General features: G+C 40.1%; 4 protein-coding genes across 5 annotated transcripts; 3 read left to right on the forward strand and 1 right to left on the reverse strand.

Moving 5' to 3' along the window:
- Window positions 1–427: 427 nt before the first annotated feature.
- Window positions 428–1444, reverse strand: LOC127248675 (protein MKS1-like). The gene has a single exon (XM_051271137.1). It carries the CDS (start codon window positions 1282–1284, stop codon window positions 592–594), a length of 693 nt encoding a protein of 230 aa, XP_051127094.1. The 5' UTR covers window positions 1285–1444; the 3' UTR covers window positions 428–591.
- Window positions 1445–3263: 1819 nt separating this feature from the next.
- Window positions 3264–6980, forward strand: LOC127248918 (probable Histone-lysine N-methyltransferase ATXR5). Its single transcript, XM_051271486.1, has 6 exons — window positions 3264–3981; window positions 4179–4259; window positions 5741–5967; window positions 6049–6149; window positions 6235–6447; window positions 6548–6980. Exons 1-6 carry the CDS (start codon window positions 3630–3632, stop codon window positions 6705–6707), a joined length of 1134 nt encoding a protein of 377 aa, XP_051127443.1. The 5' UTR covers window positions 3264–3629; the 3' UTR covers window positions 6708–6980.
- Window positions 6981–7520: 540 nt separating this feature from the next.
- LOC127248507 (UDP-glucuronate:xylan alpha-glucuronosyltransferase 1-like) lies at window positions 7521–9411 on the forward strand. Its single transcript, XM_051270869.1, has 2 exons — window positions 7521–7747; window positions 7812–9411. The coding sequence occupies exons 1-2, from the start codon at window positions 7521–7523 to the stop codon at window positions 9409–9411; spliced, it is 1827 nt and encodes a 608-aa protein (XP_051126826.1).
- An 847-nt stretch (window positions 9412–10258) lies between these two features.
- Window positions 10259–15724, forward strand: LOC127248838 (endo-1,4-beta-xylanase 1-like). Of its 2 annotated transcripts, none has more exons than XM_051271379.1 (10): window positions 10259–10648; window positions 10770–10832; window positions 11142–11506; window positions 11586–11763; window positions 12342–12697; window positions 12772–12931; window positions 13101–13453; window positions 13553–13730; window positions 13844–14380; window positions 14454–15724. In XM_051271379.1, exons 1-10 carry the CDS (start codon window positions 10559–10561, stop codon window positions 15570–15572), a joined length of 3399 nt encoding a protein of 1132 aa, XP_051127336.1. In that variant the 5' UTR covers window positions 10259–10558; the 3' UTR covers window positions 15573–15724. The 2 variants fall into 2 exon arrangements, with proteins under 2 accessions (XP_051127336.1, XP_051127337.1); XM_051271380.1 differs by having other exon boundaries at window positions 12345–12697.
- The last annotated feature ends 8 nt before the right edge of the window (window positions 15725–15732 follow it).

A 15732-nucleotide genomic window follows, 5' to 3' on the forward strand; every position in this document is an offset into this window, starting at 1 on the left:
TTATGCCATATATATTGTACTATAACATAATATGATATTTTATAACTTAAGCATATGTATATATATATTATTTTATGCGAAAGTAGATAGTGTATTTCTTTACGTGAGTTCCGGTGGATGTGATGGTTAGCGCTCTCATTACATTAAGGTGGTTGTTAATGTAATGCCCCAAATAGCATGGAACAGAGGCAATGATTAGTGACCTTAAACTTTCTAACCACAGCTACGCGTTTTGAGGCATTAGTTAATTTACTTTAACAAGTCAAATTTGTCACCTAATTAATTCCTTAATAAATAAAATAAAATTCTAACTTGTTTCCTGCAATAAACAATTTATTAAGTCCACATGCATATTTATTTCTGACCATACTGGTGGGGACAACACAACTATTTGTCCCATTTTATTCAGAACTGTAATAACAATATATTAATATTGAAAGAGGCTCATTTGTTCGTAACTCCAACTAAAATTACAGATTACAAGTACAAAATGTAATTATTACTAATAAATTAGTGAAATCTACTCGAAGCCCATTTGGCAGAACAAATTCAACTACAGTTTAAATTAAAAATACACTGCAAAAAAATTACTTAAAAGTCAAAAAATGGGTTGAAAAGATCACAAGAAGTGGGTGAGGGCGACACCATCGGGGCAGAAAACAGGGTCGACGGGCTGGGTATGAACATGTTACCGTAACCCATTAAAAACGGGTCGGGCCCCACCGGCGAGAAGAATCCCGACGGAATCGCCGGCAGGCTCCCCGGAGCCGGAGAGAGGATTCCGGGAGTTCTCCCCACCTCCACCTGCGCATCTTCGAGCAAATCGCCGACGAAGTCGTGGTCGGCTATGTCGGCAGCGGCGGCGGCGGCGGCGGTTTCTCTCTCTCTGTCCTTCGGAGGGCTCGTCCGCTCTATCGAAGCCAGTCTGGCCGCCGGAGAGAGGTCTCCCGGCCGGGATGTGGAGGCGGAGGCGCCGCCGCTGTTGGAGGTGTTGCCGGTGAGGCGCTGGACCAAGTTCATGAAATCGCTGACGGTGGTGTGGATGACTTTCGGGGACACGGCGTAGATTATTACCGGCTTCCGCTCCTCGGGCGGCGGGGGGCGAGCCGCCTCCGGCGGCGGGCGGTGGTGGGGCTGCGGCGCGACGGGCGGCTTCCGGATCTTGTAAGAGTCTTTGTTGACTTTGAGGGCGCTGGGGCGTGGGCCCTGCAGCTCCTTCCGCGGCGAAGGGCGGTTATCGGCGCCGTCGAATCCGCCGCCGGAGAAGAACTCCGGTGGGTTCATAATTGCGGTGGCGGTGTTTTTGGGGAAGACGGAGGCGCCACAGACTACTGACTGCTGACTGTTTCTCTGCAACCGCACAGACAGACCGACCCAAAGGGTAAAGGATAAAAAGGGAAAAGCGTGTTTTTGAATTGAAAATATATAAAAGCGTAAGTTGGCAGCTCCGTTACCGTCACCGTCACCGTCACCGTCCAATAACTACACGCGAACAACTTTTTCATGAAAATTGGAAAACGGCGCCGTTTTGGCAGCTTTTTTTCTTAAATTTTATTTTTGGGTATAATTATGTATGACTAATAAGATAAAGCAGAGGGCTGTGGAGTCTGCAGTGGTTCACTATAATGTCACATTTTTAACGATTTTAAAACAAAATTTGGATATATCAATCATTTCATGGTTGTAATAGTCAACCTTGCTTCCAAACTTTCGGACTTTGACTGCTTAATGGCATTCGAGTCAATATATATATATATATAGTTCTTCCATTATTTACAAATATAAGTTAATAGTATATATCAATTTAACCACAATAGGAAACAATAAATTGAAAAAGTAAAGTGGCCACAGGTTGATTGAAAATAAAAAAATTAAAAATACCCTAAATATTTAAATACAAATGTTTCTAGAAAGTCATGACAAGTATCAACAACTTTCTCACATGCATTGCTATTTTGAATTTGCATAGAAGATTTCTTGAAAAATTAGGGCAATAAATATTACTCCCTCCCTCCGTCGTAGACACGGTATTTTAGGAGGAGTGTAATTAGTAGATAATTAAAAATGTATTAGTAAAAATAATTATTTTATAATATAAATAATTATAAATTAAGATTAATATAACTAATTAGTTTAATTAAAATTAAAAAAAATAAAATTAAAAAGTTTAAAATGAGATTAAAATTAGTAATCATTTTCCAAAAAAGAAAAGTGACATAGTATGTGGGACGGACAGAAACAGCAACGTAGACATGGTATGTAGAACGGAGAGAGTAATATATTCTTGGAATATTTTTGTTTTAGATTGACCAAAATCGAGTACTTATACATTATTTAAAACTCAATTAAAATTCTACTGAGAATAAAAATGTAGAGAAAAAAGAAATAATTGTATTGTATACTCATTTTTTCTCTTAATTGGATATTATTAGTACAAGCTCAAGTCTACATTTGAAAATTTTGAAGAAAACTCTTCATTTAATAAATTTCACATAAATTATATTGGTAAGAGATTTTTTGAAAAACAATATAAAAACAAATCTATGCAAACTCGATCAAAAGCGGATAATATTTTATATTTTGTGTCGAACTATCACCAATCAGCCGCTGCAGAAGACCCTTGTTTTTGTTTGTCAAAATAATTTTCTATACTTTAAAAATTGCATAACAATTATTTATAATTTCAAATATGCTACATAAACTCCTTTTAAATATTTTTTTTTGCATGCTAGAGAGTTTCATACAATGTTTTTTAAAATATAAGAATTTACGCTGAATTTGGAAATCAACGAGAATTATAAACAATTTTGCTTCATGGCATCGAAATCTAGGATCAGCCCTCGAACCAACCTATCTCCTGAATAGATGCAATTGCAATGCAAGATCATCAACAACACATTAATCTTACACTCATATTGATGAACAACGATGATATGTAATAGTAGTAAAAACATATGCACCACTACCAAATCCACACTAAATGTTCTTGAGTGGGTTTGACAATGTCAAAAGTCAATAATTAAGAACGAGTTGCAGCTGCTAAATGTAAAAAATAAAAACTTGTCAAAATGGGCAGGCAGTTAAGGAAGTCGTCTTCTTTCTTTCTGTATTCTTTTCTTACAGGACAGAGACATTCCCAAATTAGTAAACTGCACGCCTTGAAAAGTCGCTGGTTTTTGGATCAGCGATTTACGAGATTCGAACGGCGTTTTCGTTACGCTCTTCAGCTGTAGTTATTAATAAATAATCGTCGAATAATTTGGTTCAGCTTTAAGTTCCTAATCTCAGAAGAAAAAAAATAACACAGATAGGTTTTTCATTTTTAGGTGCGAAATTACGAAAATGTCCCCAGCGACTGCAGCCGCACCAAACAGTAGCCGAACGGCTAAAATTGCCCCAACAAGTTTTCGACCGAGGCGCAGGCTGAGTTGCCTACGCACTGCCGGCGCATGTTAGCGCGTCCACTTGTGTATCGCCACGTCATACGGTTGCCACCCCCCCACCCCCTACCCACGATATTCCCCCCCCCCAATCCCTGCAGCAGCTGCGGTGCGGTACCAGTCGCACTCGAAATTGACGGGGAGAATAATCGCAATTCGCCTCTGGGAGGGACAATTTGATTCTGGTACATGGCGCCATCGTCGATTCCGGTGACTCAGGGCGACCAGCCTCGGGTCGGGCCGAGGAGGAGGAGGAGGACTAAGTATCGGTCTATTGAGGAGATCATGAGAGTGGCGAAGCCTGCGGTGTTATTGGAGGATGAAGGAGAAGATGAGGGCGATTGCGACAGCGGCGGCGATTATTACGAGCGCGTGGCCTGCGAGCAATGTGGCTCCGGCGAGCGAGACGAGGAGCTGGTTTTGTGCGACAGATGTGACAGAGGATACCACATAGGTTGCGTTCGCCCAATTGTGGCCCGAATTCCCATCGGGCCCTGGTTCTGCCCTTCCTGCGCCAATGATCACAATCTTCCTCTCAAAAGTATTCCTGAATAAAATATCCAATCTCTAAGTACAATTTTTGTCTCTAAGCGGTGGAGAGACTAAATAATATAAATAGATTTTTTACTCGGAGAGAATTGATATGATCCTTCCTATCTATCGTGTGTTCTTAATGGTGACAAGGAATTGACCTGAATTTTGAATAATTTGGGTTGTGGCGATCTCTTCCATTTACAGGTTTCACACAGAAGAAAATTGTTGATTTTTTTAGGATTCAGAAGAGTGGGGAATTCGTCCTTAACCAGGTCTCCCCTCAAGGTAGTGTTTTCTTGTATCAATTGCAATTGCTTCATCACCGCCATGATTGAAGTTTCTTTGATGAATTTTATATTAAAACAATTTAAGCTTTAATTCTCATTGACAAAAACACACTGCATGCTTATAGTCATTGCAATGCCACAAATATATTTATCTTGTTCAAATGTAAATGCTATGAGGTTGAGAGTTAGCTATCCACAGTTTGTAGATAGTGATGATGTTTACAGCCAAATGATGAAATATTGAGTTTCTGAAGTCCCCCTGGTTTGTTAGGTCCATAATGTGACAGTCTTTAGGGGAAGGGATCTTTAGGAAAGATCGGACGTTATGATCTTTAGCTACAAGTCTTCAACGAAGAACAGGTGGTGAGGATAATGTCAGCTATCAATGGAATTAGAATTTTTGATTTTTTATAAATTGGCAGAGATATGCTTATATGATATGTGCAAAACCCTTTCCGATGCAAAGGGCTTCTGCATGCTTGAGTACGGATATTTTCTACCAAAAGTGTTTAGTGATTAGTTTTCGGTTGATATGTGATCGTGTATACTACAGATTGCATTGTTTATTTAAAATATAGAGGTTTTAAATGGCATTTTGTATAAGATTATACAGTATTTTATGCTTGAGTTCCGTATGTGATGCATTGTCATGACCTTATTTCACAATTTATCTACAAATAAGCAATGTTGATTGACAAATGTAGAGCATCATATTGTGTCTGTCTCTAAATAGCCACCCCCACATAGTGTGGTAAAGACTTTAATGACAATGATAACTATCTTGTCTAAATTTCATTCTTTTGTCTGTTTACAGTCTTATACAATGTTGAAATGAGTAATTTTTGGTCTGATACAATGTGTTTTTTGTTAAATTCATTCACTCACAGACAGCATTTCATTATCCTCACTAGAAAGTGTAATCTGCTTCTCAGTATTCGTTACATATCTGCTAGTGTCTGGTGAAGTACGTCCATATCGAATAGCGTCATAGTATTAGTTAAGCAAGAGAAGGATCATGAACCCAAATAATATCCCTTCCAAATAAATTATAAGTCTATTGGATTGCGTCTTACTTCAGTGCAGTCACCAAATAGATGATCTATAGTCCAATCAGAAAATGTTTCAGCTGTCCTTTTTGGATTGTGATGGGTTGGATTAAGTAGAAAGGGTTGTAACTTTCGAATGTTTCGGTTATTCCTGTTGAGGTTAGGACAAAACTAAATAATTCTAGATAATTAGTTCGGTCCGGGCAGCATTTCTTGGGGAGTTTAGGAATTTAGAAAGTATATTGGAGGACTCATCAGAAGAAGTATATATCAAATGTGTCGATCACTGAAATAGAGTGGCAATAAAACTGATCTGGAGAAAGATATTATTCACTTTTAATTTATTTCTATTCAACAGTGAAATTTTCTGGATGGGATGATGTTTGCCTTTGAACACTGACATCATCCTTTTTATTGCTTGATCCAAGTTTAGATGCTAAAAAACGCCGTAGACGTAATACACTGGTATTCCATAAGAAGCGCCGGAGATTGCTGCCATATGTTCCTTCAGAGGATCCGGGAAGAAGGCTTGTGCAGTTGGAATCCCTAGCCAAAGCTTTGACAGCTCATGGCATGGAGTTCAGCAACGAGCTAACTTACCTACCTACCATGGCAGCCCGGGCAGCAAACCAAGCGATTTTTGAAGATGGTGGCATGCAGGTCTAGTTGAAACTTCTTGATTTCAATAATTTACCACAACTCAGCATTCTTTATCAAATACCATAGTCGTTTCCTGATCAGGTTCTTTCTAGAGAAGATATCGAGACACTTGAACACTGTAAGGCTATGCACCGGCGAGGCGAATATCCTCCTCTCATAGTAACCTTCGACTCATGTGAAGGGTATTCCTCTAAGCTTCTTGATTTCAATAATTTATCCCTCCTGTTTTACCCTAGAGTCGAAAATGATCCTATTCGTATTTTCCAGGTATACAGTAGAAGCTGATGGTCCTATAAAAGACATGACACTGATCGCAGAATATACAGGAGACGTTGATTACATTTCGAACCGGGAACAAGATGACTGTGACAGCATGATGACTCTTCTTTTAGCAACAGATCCTTCCAAAAGCCTCCTCGTATGCCCGGATAAGCGCGGAAACATTGCTCGTTTTGTTAGCGGCATAAATAACCACACAGCGTAAGCCTTTACGTCAGCTGCTGTTTTGACTTCAAGAACCATTTGTATTTTTTTAACTCAGCTTTCTCTTTTCCTCGCATTGCTCTTCGAATATTTACAGGGAAGGCCGGAAGAAGCAGAACGTCAAGTGCGTGAGATACAACGTGAATGGCGAATGCCGAGTGCTTCTTGTTGCAAAGCGTGATATTTCGAAGGGAGAGAGGCTTTATTACGATTACAACGGCTACGAACATGAGTATCCGACTCATAATTTTGTCTGAGTCATCGACAGAGTAGCGAAATTCGCTTACAACCTCGCAACAGATAAGAAACCATTTTTCCCCTTTCGATTATACTTACAACTTTGCTGCCTTGGATTGAAGTAGAACATTCAGGAATTCTTGCAAGGCAGAGCAAATTTTTCTTTAGATTGTGCATGCTAATGCTAAAGGTAGCAGATTTATTTTTGCCAGTTAAAAAAAAAATACAAAAACTTGTTCATGTAGACAAGAAACATTTGATTGCTCAAATTAATCTAGTTGGTCATTATTTGATATTGCTCTTTCTTGTTGATTTTTTGCTATTCGTATGGCTCTAATACCGTATTAGATAATCGAAATGATCGTCTCAATCTAAAAAACTAAGCTTGTAGAGATACGAGATCAGATGTAATGAATGTCGAAATCGGAAAGATCTTCTCCATTTGGCAATTCAAGAAGATTTGATTACTCGCCAACTAAACCTAATCGAACATTTTTAATGTCTTAACCAAAACATGAATAGCAAAGCACATTACATTGATTATGATTTTGTACAACCCTTCGAATGTAGAAATAAAACCAACAAAGAGTTAGATATCGATAGATATGGACACCAATACAATGTATGTTGTATGTGATAACAATCTTAACCATTTATTGCCCCTTCTTACATTCCTATTGTGTTGATCCAATTCAATATATTACCCTCTTCGTTGTCGATCGATGTTTTCGCCTTCACTATGACGCCATTGCAAACCACCCTTGATATTAGACGACAAATGCGAGTTCTTTCTTGTATACATCTATTGAATCTTGATCGTTCTCCCAAAGATCATGTATGAATTTGCGCGTAGTAACATCGACGACGCCCACAAACGAAAGTTGCCAAGAATTAAGGTGAGAGGCAGCCAACATAGGCTCCCTTGTCCCATTCCCGGCAATATTGTAAAATGGAAGCTCCGTCGAGTTGTCCTAGCCTTTATTGTCTCGTTTGTTATCTTCGTATTTCTTTGGACCGCGACTAACTGTCCTAACGACGACACTTCTCACTCGGTTTCTAGGTACGCTATCGATGCTTTAGAGGGCCTTTTTTTCTTCGAGCTTTTGATGAATTTGCATATATAGGTGGATATGGCGCGATTTGGATCCCCGGTATGCATCCGAGATAGACGTTGATTGGGAAGAAGTTTCGAGAACCTTAAACCCGGTAATGAAAGACAATATCCGTCAAGAAGTTGGCCTTCTCAACTTCGACGAAAATGAAATCCATCGATGGAAACGACTCATTCCCGATGCTAACCACACCGTTCTGTCTCTCGAATACGCTCATCAAACCGTGACTTGGGAGTCGTTATATCCCGAGTGGATCGACGAGGATCAAGAAAATGAAGTTCCAATCTGCCCTTCTCTTCCGAGTATCAAAGTGCCAAGAAGACGACTCGATCTCATCGTCGTCAAGCTTCCATGCCCCGACAAGAAATGGTCGCGAGACATTGCAAGGCTGCACCTTCAGATCGCAGCCGCGCGTTTAGCAGCTTCGTATAACTGCAATTCCCCGGTGCATATACTTCTCGTCACCCCGCGCTTTCCTACGCCGAATTTGTTTCGTTGCAACGACCTCGTCGCGCGCCACGGCAGCGCATGGCTGTATAGACCGAAACTACAAAAGTTGAGGGAAAAGCTTCGCCTTCCGGTAGGATCTTGTGAACTTGCAGCTTCGATTGATTATTCGATAATGTCGACGAGGAAGAGGGAGGCGTATGCGACTATACTACATTCGGATAATGCATACGTCTGCGGCGCGATCGTTGCGGCGCGGAGCATTCGAATGTCGGGATCAACGAGAGATCTTGTGATCCTCGTCGACGAATCGATTGGCGATCGGCAGAGAAGGGCGTTGGAGATGGCGGGGTGGAGAGTTTGGAGTATGGATAGGATTAGGAATCCGAAGGCGGAGAAGGAGAGCTACAATGAGTGGAATTACAGCAAGTTCCGGCTATGGCAGATGACGGATTATGATAAAATCGTGTTCATTGATGCGGATATGGTGATCCTGAGGAACATCGATTTCCTGTTCGGCCTGCCGGAGATATCGGCGACGGGTAACGACGGCGCGTGGTTCAACTCGGGGGTGATGGTGATCGAGCCGTCGAACTGCACTTTCCGGCTGTTAATGGAGCACGTGGAGGAGATCGAATCGGCCAACGGCGGCGATCAGGGGTACCTGAACGAGATATTCACGTGGTGGCACCGGCTGCCGCGGCGGGTGAATTTTCTGAAGCATTTCTGGAGCGGCGACGGCGCGGCGGCGAGGGAGAGGAAGGTTCGGATGATGGCGGCGGAGGCGCCGGAGGTTTTTGTGGTGCACTATTTGGGGAACAAGCCGTGGATGTGTTTTAGGGATTATGATTGCAATTGGAATGTGGAGAGGCTGCGGGAGTTCGCGAGCGACGCGGCGCACCGGCGGTGGTGGAAGGTGCACGACGGGATGGAGGAGGGGCTCCGTGAGATGTGCTTGCTGAGGGCGGTGCAGAAGGCGCAGCTGGAGATCGATAGGAGGGAGGCGGCGGAGAGGAACTTCTCCGACGGACACTGGAGGATGGAGATACGAGACGGGCGGCTGGGGAGGTGCGCCGGCGAGGATCGGGATTGCAATTGGAAGGGAATGCTGAATCATTGGGTGAAGAAGACGACTCCATTGTTGTCTTCTTCGTCGCACCTTTGATTTTGAGCTGCTTCGATTATTACATAATAAAAATGTTTAATATTTTTTTAGAAAAAATTAAAATGAGTCTAATTGAAATTACAAAATATCAAACTTTAGTTTTAAATACTCCCTCGTTGAAATGTTCTCAATTTTTTTTTTTTTTTTTTTCGTTTCAAAACGGTTGTCATTTTTTAATTTATTAAATTATTAATAAATATACTTCTAATGTTATCAGAGCATTTTGTCTTTTTTCACTGTACTTTATTATAATATTTTCAGTTAGAAAGTATATATGTTTTTATTTTGAGACGTCAAATTACAAAGTATATATGTTTCTATTTTGAGACGTCAAATTACAAAGTAATCATTTCATTAAATATCTCATTTTTTTCACAAATACCCATATTTTACATCACATTATTACTTTTATAAAAAAAAAAAAATAAGAGCAAAAATGTCATTTCACTGCTTTTACCTGCCTATTATAATTAAAATACTATTATTCCTTGATCTCCGCGCCAAAAGTAAATGTATATTTATTTTATGGATGAAGGGAGTATTATCTTTTTTAAGGTGTGTATGTTTGAGGTTTGAATTTCAAATTAAATTTGAATAGTAAAAATTTTAAATTTAAATAGTTATATATAATATAAATAGATATTGATACGATATTTTGAATATAAAATTAATTTTTTTAGTATAATATAAAAAAATAAAAAATAAAAATTTAATTTGATATTTTAAAAAAAACAAAATGGGATGAATATGTTATTTAAAATTCAATATCCAAACAAACACATCAGTATACATACCGACGAATGTCTCAACCCTATAATTTTTATAAACAACTGAAACAGAAAGAAAGGTATAAACAGTTAATTCGCTATGGAGACTGGAGAAGAGAATAATGGAATCGAAAGCAAACTAAAGTAGCCTATAGTTTATACTCTTCTGCCTAATCCTTCCGTTTCAATTCAAGCAATCCTATGTCTGCAATCCAAAGCAAGTTCAATTGCTACTCCGAAGTGACGATCGATTAGCCTTCCGGAGGCAGAGGATGATCAGATCAATGGCTAGCAATTTGATTGGTTGGTCGAATGAAGGGTCCCGCGCTTTTCCTTAGACTTCACTCGCAGTACTCTTCGAGGCGCTGGGGTTGTATATAATGAGGCATTTCCTCAATTGCTGCTTCGTCAGTCGACCACTAGTCAAGCCTCACTCCAATTTCAATTTCAACTCAATTCCAGATTCTCAGGTACTGAATTAATTGCTGGATTTTCTTCCGCAAGTGTTTTTTTTTTTTTTTTACGAAGTTGTAATCGCACATTTGAGATTTGCCTGATGAATGGCGTTTCGTTGACAATTTTGGATCTTAGGAATCGAGTGACGTTATGGAGAGTCCATCGGCAAGCAATGCCAACAGCAACTTTATATCTGAGGTATCATTATTGGATGGGTTTATTCTCGTTGTCTTATAAGGAGAAGAATCCATATTAGCCGTAAAGTAGACTAACCCCTTCTTTTGCCTTTTGTTACATCGATTTTATTGTTTATGGGAGTTTCATGATTGAAGCATTGCTTTGAAATTTGAATTGCTAAAATAAACAGCTCGACATTGTTTGTTAAGACACTGAGATAATATTGCCACCATGTTGATCTAAGTTTCTAACATGTGAAATATTTTTGGCTACTGTTGGAAGGCCAAGCTTAGAACAGTTTAAATTAAGTGGTTTTTCTTTATATAACAGAAGCCTGAAAAGGAGTTAAAGGATTCGGCTACATATGCAACTAACATCATCCTTAACCATGATTTTTCTGAGGGACTTCATATGTGGCATCCTAATGGTTGTGATGCTTCGGTGGCTTCCTCTGTGTCGGGCTATCCTCAGGGGATGTCACCTAACTTAAGCGGTCGTTTTGCTTTTGTGACAAACCGGAAAGAATGTTGGCAAGGACTTGAGCAAGACATTACCAGCAGAGTTTCTGCAGGTCCTACTTATAGCGTCTGTGCTTGGATTGCAGTCTCAAGGGCTGGTCGAGGTGTTTCTGATGTGCTCGCCACTCTGAAACTTGAATACCAAGATTTATCAGTTAGCTATATGCCTGTCGGAAGGTATGGTATTTCTCAGTTTTTGTTTATTTCTTTTGAAGGTGTTAAATTAGAACTTACTGATTCCATTATGCCTTTGTAGAATTTCTGCTTCAACTGAGAATTGGGACAAGGTTGAGGGTACATTTTCGCTATCATCAATGCCTCACCGTGTTGTATTTTACCTAGAAGGACCTTCGTCTGGCATTGACATATTCATTAAATCAGTAGTAATTTCCTGCCCACATCCAAGTCCCAGTCCCAATCCCAGTCGACAGGATGTGAGTATTTCTTCAAAGTACTTTCTAATATATTTTCACATATTCAGTGAGGGAAAATGAGTATCAATTATTAGGCAAAAGTGAACATACCAAACTCTCCTTCTGTTTATTATAACTAGTAATTTTCCATTTACTTTGTTTGTTTTTATTGTTTATATATGCATATGTGACATCATATAATGATTGAAATATAAGAATATATACTTTATATTATGAGTCGCGGCAATGGTTGAATAATGTTTAAACTTTGATCCTTGTGTTCTTGCAAAACCAAGAAAAGTGGAATTAAATATTTTTATTTTTATTTTCTTGAGTTTTGTGTCAGTTTTTATATCTGTCTCCGTTTTTTGCATTTGATGTAGTTTGTAAACATGTATAGAAACAATAAAAAAGATGTTGAAAGTTTAGTAAAAGTTACGGGTTCCAGCAGATTGATTTATTATAGTTTGATGCTCACGAATTATGATTTTAGAATTTGAGGTTATCAAAACTGAAATTGCATGCTTAAAATTTTACATGATAATATTTTTTCCTTAACATTTATGATGTCTGGCTCATCAACTTCTGATTTCTGACAGAAGTTAAACGTGAATTCCAAGGATTCTAAGGCCCAGTATACAAATATTATTCTCAATCATGATTTTTCTGGAGGACTTCAAATGTGGAATCCTAATTGTTGTGATGCTTCTGTGGTTTCCTCCGAGTCTGATTTTCCTCAAGATCCATCTGCAACAGCTTGCTATGCTGCTGTCACAAATCGGAAAGAAAATTGGCAAGGTCTTGAACAAGACATCACCGACAGAGTTTCTGCAGGCTCTACTTACGGAGTTTGTTCTTGGGTTTCTACGTCAGGATTTCATGGTGTTTCTTCTGTGCTGGCTACTCTTAGGCTTGAATTTAAAGATTCACCTGTCTGCTATTTATTCATTGGAAGGTCCAGTCTTTCTGTGTTTTACTTTGCCTTCATATACCCGAGGCACAAAATTCTGATTCTGTTGGTATGTGCAGGACTTCTACTTCAAATAAACAATGGGCAAAGATCGAGGGTTCATTTTCTCTATCAACAATGCCGCAGCGAGTTATATTTTATTTGGAAGGGCCTCCATCTGGGATTGATCTACTGATAAGATCAGTAGTAATATCCTGCACCAGTTCCAATGAATCTGATGTAAGTATGTATATGAACTAAATAAATGTAGACTAGGTATTAGAAAGTGTTCTTGAAACAAAAGGATTGCATGCTTCGATAAGCAATCCAATATTTAATTGGATAAAGTTTTTCACCATTTTGTATAGATGGTCTTTACATGATCTGCTTATTTGTTTGTACCATACAGAGTCAAGATGCGCCATCTGTTTGTGATACCAACGAGAATGTAATACAGAACCCTGGATTTGATGATGGCCTTAACAATTGGTCTGCGAGAGGTTGCAAGATTGCATTGCATGATTCTATGGCTGATGGAAAAGTTCGTCCAATGTCTGGAAAGTTTTTTGCTTCAACAGATGGTCGAACACAGAACTGGAATGGGATTCAGCAGGAGATAACAGGGAGAGTTCAGAGGAAGCTTGCCTATGAGGTTGTTGCAACCATACGAATACTGGGAGATAAAGTCAGTAGTGCGGATGTTAGGGCTACACTGTGGGTTCAGGCAGCTGATCTTCGAGAACAATACATAGGGATTGGCAGGTATTTAGTCTAGCTCAATATACAGATAAATTTTTACAGGTTTTGGAAAGGTGTTCCACAAATAACAGATTCCATAACACCATTTCTGTGGTTTTGCAGCTTGAAGGCAACTGATAAAGATTGGTCACAATTGCAAGGAAAATTTCTTTTAAATGGCACCCCATCAAGGGTGGTTATATTTTTAGAAGGTCCACCTCCAGGTACTGATATACTTCTAGATAATCTTGTTGTAAAGCATGCCGGAAAAGCACCCCCCGCATCTCCGCCATTGATTGAGGTACTCAAACTATTAAAAGCTATGAATTGTTGAGTATATTGTGTAGAGCCGTAGACTAATTCTTTCAATGACAATCGTATTATTAAGGGTTCTATTCTTTCCTTCTAAACCAGGATGCTGCTTATGGAGTTAATATTATTGCTAATAGCAACCTCAGCGACAGCACCAATGGTTGGTTCCCTCTAGGGAATTGCAATCTGACTGTTAAAAGCGGATCTCCACGGATCCTTCCCCCCATGGCTGCAGACTCCCTTGGAGCTCATGAGCCTTTGAGTGGCCAATACATTCTTGTGACTAATCGGACTCAGACGTGGATGGGTCCAGCTCAGATGATCACAGATAAGGTGAAACTTTATCTGACATATCAAGTATCAGCATGGGTTCGGATTGGGAAAGGGGCAACAAGGCCACAGGGCCTTAATGTTGCTCTTGGTGTGGACAGTCAATGGGTGAATGGTGGGCAGGTTGAGATTGATGACGGCAAATGGCATGAGATTGGAGGGTCTTTCAGAATAGAGAAGCAGCCGGAAAAGATAATGGTTTACCTGCAGGGTCCGGATGCTGGGGTGGATGTGATGGTCGCCGGGCTTCAAATCTTTGCAGTCGACAGACATGCAAGGTTTAGACACTTGAAAAAACAAACTGAGAAGGCAAGGTTTTTTTATATGACTTGTGGTAGATTTATAATGGCACTTTAGACATTGATACATGGTTATTGTGCAGATACGTAAACGAGATGTTACCTTAAAGTTCTCCTCATCCGGATCAGATGCACCGGTTGGCACCTTTGTGAAAATTCGACAAACACAGAACAGCTTCCCCTTTGGAACCTGCATTAGTAGATCTGTCCTGGACAATGAGGACTTCGTCGATTTCTTTTCCAAACACTTCAACTGGGCTGTTTTCGAAAACGAGTTGAAGTGGTATTGGACAGAGGCACAACAGGGGAACCTAAATTACAAAGATGCTGACGAGATGCTGAACTTGTGTACAACCCACAACATTCAGCTTCGCGGCCACTGCATCTTCTGGGAGGTGGAGGGAGCTATTCAGTCCTGGATCCGCGACTTAAGCAAAAACGATCTGATGACAGCAGTTCAGAATCGTCTAACCAGTCTTTTGACTCGTTACAAGGGGAAGTTCAAGCAGTATGACGTGAACAACGAAATGCTACACGGATCGTTCTTCCAAGATCGTCTGGGAAAAGATATCAGGGCAAATATGTTCAAGACTGCCAATCAACTCGACCCTTCTGCAACCCTGTTCGTCAACGACTACCATATCGAAGACGGCTGCGATACACGGTCATCTCCCGAGAAGTACATTCAGCACATTCTTGATCTACAAGAGCAGGGCGCGCCTGTCGGAGGAATAGGCATACAGGGACATACGGATAGTCCAGTCGGGCCTATTGTTTCCTCTGCTCTCGATAAGTTGGGAATTCTTGGCCTACCTGTATGGTTCACTGAAGTCGATGTCTCTTCAAATAACGAGTTTGTAAGAGCTGATGATTTGGAAGTCATGCTCCGGGAAGCATTTGCGCACCCTGCTGTCGAGGGCATGGTTTTCTGGGGATTTTGGGAGCTCTTCATGAGCCGAACCGATGCACACTTGGTGAATGCTGAAGGGGATGTTAACGAAGCCGGGAAGAGATACCTTGACCTGAAGCAAGAATGGCTGTCTAAAGCTCACGGCCATGTCAACGGAAAAGGCGAATTCGGGTTCCGAGGTTTCCATGGATCATACGAAGTTGAAGTTGTTGATCACTCCAAGAAGAAAGTTGTGAAAACGTTCGAGGTAAATCCAGGTGAGGATCCTCTTGTAATATCAATAGCTCTTTAGCATTACATAATCTGCTTGTATATGTCAACATGTGTGTGTATATATTATTTCTGTCTGAAAGATCCAACCATGTAATAATGAAAATTTGTACATCAAAGCCATGTCTCTGTTATGCTGACTTCATTACATTATCATTTTCAACAATGACAACATATGCACA

This window comes from Andrographis paniculata, unplaced genomic scaffold, assembly GCF_009805555.1.
Source record: "Andrographis paniculata isolate CXL003 unplaced genomic scaffold, ASM980555v1 Contig34END, whole genome shotgun sequence".
Lineage (NCBI taxonomy): Eukaryota > Viridiplantae > Streptophyta > Magnoliopsida > Lamiales > Acanthaceae > Andrographis > Andrographis paniculata.